The following is a 9,161-nucleotide window of genomic DNA, read 5'->3' as shown; positions in this document are numbered from 1 at the left end:
ATATTTAATATATTTAAATTACAAAAATTTTTAAAATGCCACTGAACAAAGTAGGCAAATATATTATGAGCATGAAAGTTTGGGCTGAAATTGGTCCATGATTTACTAGCAATTACTTCAAGTAAGTTTCTTAGCTAATCTAAATATCAATATCTCATCTATGAGATTAAAAAAAATATACTGGGCAATGTGAAGATTCCACAGGCAAAACACACTGCTGAACACACAATAAGAGCCCAATAAAACATTAATATAATGAATACAGAAAACCAAGTCCAGTAATTGCAAAATATACAAACTATGTGCTGTTTATCAGAGAAGTCAAAAATTCAAGCACAAGTCTTATTGTTGAATCTCTAAATGAATGAAGTTTCGAAATTAAAAAAACTCAATAAAAAATGTCTGTCATCAGTAAATTCTTCCTAGAAACAAACTCTATCCTTGTACCAAAAGTTTTATGTAAACATTCTGTGCTGAATACAGATTCTTTCCAGTAGTAAGCCTAAGTGTCCCCTGGTACTTATCGTTAATCTTATATTAATCTGTATTTTATTCATTTTGTTGATGAGATGTTTAAGAAACCATAAAACTACATTAACACTGGCTACTATAGAATGATTGTTGGTCCCCACCTATCATAAACACATACTAATCTATCTGCTGTAAAACATCACAAAGCAGCGGATTGTGTTTTCTTTTTATAAATACAAGTTAATTCCTCCATTCAGTTGCAACATTTTTATTTCTATAAAAATTTTGCAATGTTACACACAAGGAAACGAAGAATATCCTAGGCTCTTTACACGTAAGTAAGTTCATAGGCTGTCCATTTTTTAACTATATTAACAGGAATACTGACAGTAATATCTGAAAACAAGGAAGAGGGCCTGGCATTAATTTCGCAGGCAGCTAGCAATGAAAACACCTAACCTGAACAGTCAGTCACTGACCATTTCATTAGACAATTTGAATAAAAGGGGTACACTACAGATTAGAAACTCATGTGAACATAAAATGTATCCTCCCCAAATACAACTCTGCTATCTCTATATTTTGAGGTCTATCAGGATATCAACAAAAAGTGACGAAATCAGGGAATTATTCTCCCCCACTGTCAAAAACATATTTTAAATTAGGGAAAAAAAATGAATGGCAATCTGCAGGCAAAAGTAAACAAGACTCACATTCTATAACACACTTGTTCTACTCAAAGGTCAAAACAAACGTTTTCTTTCATAAAATTAAAAACAAAACACTGATAAAAATGCATTTTACTGCCTCAATACTGTCGGGAGGTAATTCTGAACTGGAGGTTTTCTTTAGATCAAAATTAACTTAACTTTGCGGGGGCCCACTGGCCTATCATTAAGATCTTTAATAGCAGCCACAGCTTCATTATAGTTGATCATAGAAACAAGGGCTTCCCCTGTAGGTAATCCTTGGTCATTATATTGTATTGAAACTGAGTCATTTACGACTCGATAACCATGGAAAAAACCTAGAATTTCATTAACACTGGCTTTAAATGGAAGATTCATAATTTTAATAGGCGTTATCCTGGCTGCACTACGATTTGAATTTGGATCGGGAACAAATCTCTCCTCAGAAAAACGTCCTACATTACGCTTTCCAGAGTCATACTTGTCACTTTCTGGACGGCCAAAATTTACAACAGTACGATGACTCCTAAAACCGTCAGGTGGGCCCCTCTTCTTTACAGGTGGTCTGAAATGATCAGAAAGTCTAGAGTCCTCTGGAGCTTCCCGGACATCTTCCTCAGGCAGCCACTGGAAGTCCTCATCCGAAGGGCATCTAAAATCTTCCTCCTGGGAGCTCCTGAAGTGCCTATCAGGAGTATGCCTGAAATCTCCATCAGGAGGCCCCCTAAAGTCTTCATCTGACAGGTGCCTGAAATCTTCCTCTCGGGAACGCTTAAAATGCTCTTGAGGCGGTCGCCTGAAATGCTCCGGAGGTGGTCGCTTGAAATGCTCCTGAGGTGGTCGCCTGAAATGCTCCTGTGGCAGTCGTCTGAAAGGCTCCTGAGATGGTCTCCGAAAGTTCTCCTGGGGAGACCGCCTGCAATGCTCCTGGGGAGACTGCCTGTAATACTCCTGGGAAGACCGCCTGTAATGCTCCTGGGGAGACCGCCTGCCATGCTCCTGGGGGGACCGCCTGCCATGCTCCTGGGGGGACCGCCTGCCATGCTCCTGGGGAGTCCGCCTGTAATGCTCCCGGGGAGACTGCCTGCTATGCTCCTGAGGGGACCGCCTGCCATGCTCCTGGGGAGACCGCTTGTAATGCTCCTGGGGAGACCACCTGAAATGTTCCTGGGGAGGATTGTGAAAATACTCCTTGGATGTCTTCCTGAAATGTTCTGGTGATGGTCGCCGCCTAAAGTGTTCTTGAGGTGGTTGCCTGAAGTGTTCCTTAGGATAACTACTGAAATCCTCTTCAGGAGAATGTCTGAAATCCTCATCAAGCTGCCTAAAATTCTTCGTAGGAAGTTGCCTTGAATCCTCCGGTAGCCGCCTGAAGTTTCCCTCAGCAGGCCTCCTGGAATCCTCCTCAGAGGGTTGTCTAAAATCTTCCTCTGATGGTTGCCTCCAGTCCTCCACCCGTTGGTGCCTGAAGCCCTCTTCCTGTGAGTGTCTGAAATCCTCCCAAGGGTGCCTGAGGTCCTCAGGAGATCTTCCTAAGTGTTCTTCCCGAGGGGGCCTAAATTCTTCTGGAGAATATCTGAAGTCCTCGGAGGAATGCTGAAAGTCTCTGGGAAGGTGCCTATCAAGCTGCCTGGAATCCTTCTGCGGATGTCTGAAATTGTCTGGTTGCTTTAAATCCTCATGACGTCGCCAGTTTTCCAAACGGTCAACTGAGTACATGGGTGGATCATTGGACTCAAACGAATGGAAATGGTCATCTCTATCACATGACTGAGAATTCTCTTGAATTCTTTCACTGAACGTCACTGGAAAATTTACACCGAATTCCTGCATTTGTGCTTCGGAGATAAGTCTCAGTAATACCTCTGTCCCCAAGAATCTTCGCCGGTTTAAACTTAGTTCAGCTCTCATGGCCTGTTCTTCTGACTTGAATCTCACCAATGCTTCTCCCAGACCAACTCCCTTGTCATCATAAAGCAAGTAAATATCATCCTCAGCAAGAAGAAAGTCTGCAAAGAACTTCTGCACTTCAATTTTTGTGACATCAAATGGAAAATTTCTTATATATATGCAGAGTTTCTGGCCAGAATAGCCTTCTTGAGATTTTTGTGATACAGACCCAAGCCTCTTTTTCTCTACTGACACCGGCCTTTGCTTTTCATAATATTTAATTAACTTCAACATATCTTTTCTAGATACTGGATCAATATGAACCGGACGATACTGTAAAACAGTCTTATGTAAACCTCGAGCGGTATTATAGTCTCTCAGAGTCTTGAACATCACAACGGCATTCCTTGTTCTTCTGTCATCTTTATATAAAAACTTTATCTGTTCATTAGCCAGATCCGTATCTCTAAAGAAATTTCTCAAATCTTTTTTGTTAACAGTGAGGGACAGGTTTTTTAATTGGACATAATATCCATGAGGAGAAAGAGGACGTGTTCTTCTGGGAGACTTTGAAAGAGATCGTCTTCGAGAATGTCTATCATTGATTTCTCTTGGTGGAGAGTGCTCATCAGTTCTCACAGAAATGTTACCTTCATTAATGGCATTACCACCAAATTCAATCCATTGCTCTTCTGAGCCTTGCATTACTTCTATAAATCTTGAGCCCATAAAATTCCTGTGACGCTTAAGACCACCTGAAGCATCGACACAGGAAGCAAATTTTACTATGGCATCACCGTTATTTCGACCATCATGATGTTTTAAGAAAATGACTCCATCCACCCACAAGCCAGAGAAAAAAACACGAACATCATCTTCATTTACTAAGTAAGGCAAGCCCCGGAGAAACAAGTAAGGACTCTCAGCTTTTGACGGCCGTGTCTTTCTTGGCTCTAAATCACCACATTCTGTTCCATTAGTAGGAAACTCAGCATCTTGAGCAATCAGAGAGCCATATTCAGAGTTCCTTGCTTGCTTCTTAATATCCTCAATGAAATTCGAAAAGCTGCCAACCCCCAAGGCTTCAGATCCTGGTGGCTCTATTCCTATAATCCTTTGCATTTCTGCCTTACTACTAAGAAAAAGCTCTACAGATGAATTTAAGATAAGCCCTCCAGAGCGACTTATGGCACGTCTTGCATCTTCATCTGTTGCGAAAATAATAAAAGCCTCCCCTATTTTCCCTCCAATTATATGTACTCCTCCATCAAGAATAGTCAATCCCGTGAAGAAGCGACGAATATCCACAGGCCCCGCAATAAAAGGAAGCCCCTTTAAACGGATGACTACAGCCATGCTGAGTTCAAACCACAGCAATTTTTTGACCTGCAGACAAAAAGGTACACATAATAGCAAGTCTTATTTTGAAGCACCTTATCCCAAAGTAATATCGACTTTGTTTCTGCCTTCTTCAGCATTTAGAAATGGAAACAAAATACAAGTTCACACATTAAAAAAAGTCAATTGTATCAAATTCTTTTTTAAAAACAATAAGCTTTCTCATCTACAAATAAACCAACTACTTTGAAAAAACATTTCGTATCATCTGATCTGTACAGTATGAGACTCAATATAGCAAATCTTTGTAAATATGCCAAGTGCTGCTTCACCACAAGACCACATCATTTTCATACTCAAAACATACCTTCCATTGAAAGAGAAGCACTTCACGTATTAAGGAGTTTTACCAACCACAATTCATTTTACAAATTGTGAAATGTCATCTACATTCAGAACTTCACTTCTGTTCATGATAACAAATTGACTTCAACTAGCGAGTGCCCTAGTGAGTACTTTAGCCAGACTAAAGTACAGAAGTCATGTGTACCAAAGTACAGAAGCCATGTGTACCCAGAGGTACTATTTACTGATTGATTTAAATTAAGTTTGTTAAAAGCTTTAAGCTCTGGTATCTTACCTTTTTTTTTTTTTAATTTCTTGGAGACCTGTTAATTCTGTAAAAGCAATTTAACTGTGGAAAGAAAATGGAATATAATTAATCTTTAGATCCTGTAATTGATTGTTAGAGAACAATGCCAGATTAGGATAGTCACTTTAAACTTACATATTCTAAGTGAAGTAATATGTGAAACAACTACAGGAATATTACAAAATGACCTTCTTTGTTCAAAGAGTTAAGTAATCATCCTTCAGCAAAAAGGAAGTACAAATTCTGGGTAGATATCTGCTACATACTTAAAAATGAAAAATGTACTGAAAATCAAACAACAGTTCCTGAGTTGGAAGTAACATAAGGAAAGAAGTAGTTTGTTTTATAGTTTGACTACAGTAGTAGTTACTTGTGTATAAATTTATTAAGACTGAATTCTATGCTTGCTTAAATTCTGTGTTCGCTGTCTGTAAATGTTATATCCACATTTATAAAAAAAAAAAAAAAAGCCACTGTCCTACAGGCAAACTCACTATTTAAAAACATAAAAAATTCTCAAGACCCATCACTTTCCTCAGTGAAAACCAAACCATATAGTTCATTATGTTCAAGTCTCTTGCAATTCTATTTCCCTCCAAACAGAAGGCCTAATCAAATGAACCACCACTTAAAATAACAATGAATACTGTTTCAAATTCATAAACCAACTTTCAAAATTATAAATCTAAGCCCATGGTTGCCATTTGGATATGATTTTAAATTTCATATATATTGCTCACAATTCCAAATGTAAGAGGAACCAGAACTCCAATATAATTAAGACAAATACTAAAATAACCATAAAATCCTCAGTCTACTACTGCTATTCCTTCTCATCTTTTTTTATTTTTATTTATTTATTTATTTATTTGGTTTTTGGGTCACACCCGGCAGCACTCAGGGGTTTACTCCTGGCTCTATGCTCCTGGCAGGCTGAGGGGACCATATGGGATGCCGGGATTCAAACCACCATCCTTCTGCATGAAAGGCAAATGCCTTACCTCCATGCTATCTCTCCGGCCCCATATTCTTCCTCATCTTAAACTAAAACTTACTAAATTACTAAACTTAACCTTAAGTCAGATAGAAAACATTCATAAATATACAGAAACTTAAAGTCAATAAATGTATTCCATTTCAAACAACAACCTCCTATACTGAGGAACTCAAATGGCAATGGAGAAAAAGTAAAAGCACATATAATAAAATACACTCATTTAGACTATTTGGTGATTAACCAAAAAAAAAAAAAGAATATCTTAACTAGAGATCTTTCTGGAAGGGAAACTAATATTTAATGCTTTTAGAGATGCCAAATTAGCAATATTTAATAAAGTCTTGTCAAATGTTTTATTAGCCCTCTAATAACTACAAATACGTGGTTTTAATATGCAAATAAAAGTGTTACCATTATACTAATTTTCTAATGTAAAGTGTGGTCTTGAAAACATTTTATTAGGCCTGCAAGTTCTGTTTCATTTCCATATGGCCAGTTTAAATTTGAACTGAAAAGTAAACCAGCAAAGATATCAAGAAATCACTTGACATAAGACATGTTCTATATCTATATTGTGGTTAAATGCTAACAGTAATAACAAGGGCTAGTGACAGACTACAGGAGGTAAGCCACTTGTTTGCCTTGCATGCAGAGATTCCCTCTGTCACTACACTCTGCCCAAAGTACTACCAGTCATGCCTAAGCACAGAGCTAGGTATAGATCAAGAGCACAATAAGAGCACAATAAAACCCAAATCAAAAAAAAATATGAGTATTAATAAGGTTTACTATTAAAATAGATGCGAGGCAGGGCTATATGATAAATTCTTATGCCTTCTGCTCAGTATTGTGAACTGAAAATCATCTAAAGAAGTAGATTACAAATCTGAAGTTCTTCAAGAAACATCCTAACAAAAAGTATAGCTTCCAAAATAGTATTAAAAGTTTTGGGACCGGAGAGATAGCATGGAGGCAAGGCGTTTGCCTTGCGTGCAGAGAGAGGTGGTTCGAATTCCAGCATCCCATAGGGTCCCCGTGCCTGCCAGGGGCAATTTCTGAGCATAGAGCCAGGAGTAAGTCCTGAGCACTGCAGGGTGTGACCCAAAAACAAAACAAAACAAAAAAGTTCTAAGACTCCTTCCTATTCAAATTGACTTAACAATCCTTTTCCATTAGAAAAATAAAAATCAGCAAGATACACTGTCATTTTATCACTCCTAAACTTCTTTAAAAAGAGATTGAACCTGAAAACAGGTCTTTCTAGGAATTAAGGAAGTTTTAGGAATTATATGTCCAATTTTAACTGACTAAATTAAAAAACAAAGCTCTAAGGAATTCCTTAACTACGAATCTCATAAATTGCAACTCAAGATTGTAAAAACTTCTAATTTGCCACCATCATATACAACTTAACACACCCCTCCCCCCGAGAAATATAAGGTACCACAATCAATTTCAACAACAGAGCATCTAAGAGGCCTCTCTCCCCTCTTCAACAAGAGAACAGCTGTCAAACACTTTTCCAGGTTCCCCTGTTACTTCCTAACAGCAATTCCCCAGAAATCCAATTCTACATTAGTAAAACACAGAAAAACCACTACTCTGCTTTTAAAACTTTCTACTCATGAAGGCCACAAAGTATGACTGTTGATTTCCGAAATGTTAGAAGTTCTTCTTAATGAAAAGATCTAAGGGGGAAAGGGGTTAAAGCACTAGGTTCTAAAAACTCATTTTACCATGTTTATTTTATTCAGTGACTCATCCCAACGTGACCACCATGAACAGCAAACTGTCTAGAATGTGCTTAGAGTCTAAATGATGAGGAAGCCTGAGAGGGAAATAAATGAATGGGAGGGAGACCGGATTTAAGTATCTATCAGCTCAAACTTGACATGAAACTCAAGAGTTAAGGAGCCATTTTCCAGAAACGATTGGGGGGGGGGGGGGGGTGGAGGGACAAGCAAACCAACAACAAAACCTGTGACTGTGTCCTGAAACGCAGAGTGGAGGGGCACAGCACAATCATAGCCACATTCTAACCTGAAGAAATCGCGCCCTTCAATCAATCAATCGACCCCCCACAGCCCCACACATTGGTTGTATGGTGATGATCTGCTTTCTTGCTTTTTTTTTTTTTCCTTTCCTAATGTGAACCTTGAAAAAGATGAATCAAAGGCTGTGAAGATGGAAGTTGACACAGAGCCAGTCCCCTCAGGGTGGTGATGGTGATGGTGTGTGAAGTTCAATCCAGCTTAGGCTGGGGCTTTCTCCAAAGTGGGGGGCACCATGCTCCAGAGAGGAGGCCTCCTCTTCAGCTGGGAAAATCGCTTCAGAACCCCTCTCCCTTGTGGGGCGTGGGGAGGTCGCAGCGTCCTGGGGTTCGCTTCAGGCCAGAATCCTGGGGTGGAATCCATGCTGTTGCTCTTGCTGTCACAGTCTGGCAGTTGCAGAGCCCTTTGGCTCCTGGAGGCACCGAATCTGCACCGCCCCACCCCTTCCTCGCAGGCCTCCCCCTCAGAACTCCTTCCTGAGGGAGGGCGCCCTTTTTCTCCACCCACCCCCACACAGGGACCCCCCAAACTGCTTCAAGCAGCTTTTCCTGTCAGGAAAAGGCCCCCCCAGGCCTCAGGGCCAGAATTTCTCTTGTCACCACAGACAGGCCTGGCCACGCCACAGCCAAGCAGAAGAGGGAGGGAAGTAAAAAAACAAAACAAAAAATACCTAGAAAATCCTTCAGAGATCTTCAGGGTCAAGAAGAAGAAGAAGAGCACTGACTGGAGGAGTGGCCAGAGGAGCACTGGAGTGGGGAGCAAAGGCCCCCCCCAACTTTTCCTCACTCAAGCTCCTTCCCAGCTCTGCCCGGGATAGGAACACATTCCAAAGGCTGTCACGTCTGGCAGACAGACAGAAAGACAGACACACAGGCCAGCTACGGGCCCGCCTGCTGAGAAGTGAGCTTCCTCCCCACAAGAGCTCAGGAGAAGATGGCGCCCACGCTAGCCACGCCCCGCGGCTCTGGGACAACGGGCGCTGCGCGTGCGCTCTCCGCCCGAACCGACGCCTCGCGCGCGTCCCCGCCCCTCCGGCCCCGTCTGCGCACGCGCACTGCCGCCGCGCGTTCACT

At 40.7% G+C, this 9,161-nt stretch overlaps 1 protein-coding gene across 3 annotated transcripts; it reads right to left on the bottom strand.

Annotated features, from left to right (window-relative positions):
- Positions 1 to 1,297: 1,297 nt before the first annotated feature.
- RBM12B (RNA binding motif protein 12B) lies at positions 1,298 to 4,432 on the bottom strand. 3 transcript variants are annotated; one of them, XM_049781907.1, is made up of 2 exons: positions 2,317 to 4,432; positions 1,298 to 2,268 (listed from the first exon to the last, which is right to left on the bottom strand). In XM_049781907.1, exons 1-2 carry the CDS (start codon positions 4,404 to 4,406, stop codon positions 1,320 to 1,322), a joined length of 3,039 nt encoding a protein of 1,012 aa, XP_049637864.1. In that variant the 5' UTR covers positions 4,407 to 4,432; the 3' UTR covers positions 1,298 to 1,319. The 3 variants fall into 3 exon arrangements, with proteins under 3 accessions (XP_049637864.1, XP_049637865.1, XP_049637866.1); XM_049781908.1 differs by having other exon boundaries at positions 1,298 to 2,196; XM_049781909.1 differs by having other exon boundaries at positions 1,298 to 2,172.
- Between the last annotated feature and the right edge of the window lie 4,729 nt (positions 4,433 to 9,161).

Source organism: Suncus etruscus, chromosome 10, assembly GCF_024139225.1.
Source record: "Suncus etruscus isolate mSunEtr1 chromosome 10, mSunEtr1.pri.cur, whole genome shotgun sequence".
Classification (NCBI taxonomy): Eukaryota; Metazoa; Chordata; class Mammalia; order Eulipotyphla; family Soricidae; genus Suncus; species Suncus etruscus.
This window is presented reverse-complemented; position numbering and strand designations above follow the sequence as displayed.

Coding starts and splice junctions, on each gene's coding strand:
- RBM12B (XM_049781907.1), bottom strand. CDS start 4,406: ATGGCTGTAGTCATCCGTTTAAAGGGGCTTCCTTTTATTGCGGGGCCT. Junction 2,269..2,316: donor CCTCCCCAGGAACATTTCAG/GTGGTCTCCCCA, acceptor GGAGCATGGCAG/GCGGTCCCCTCAGGAGCATA.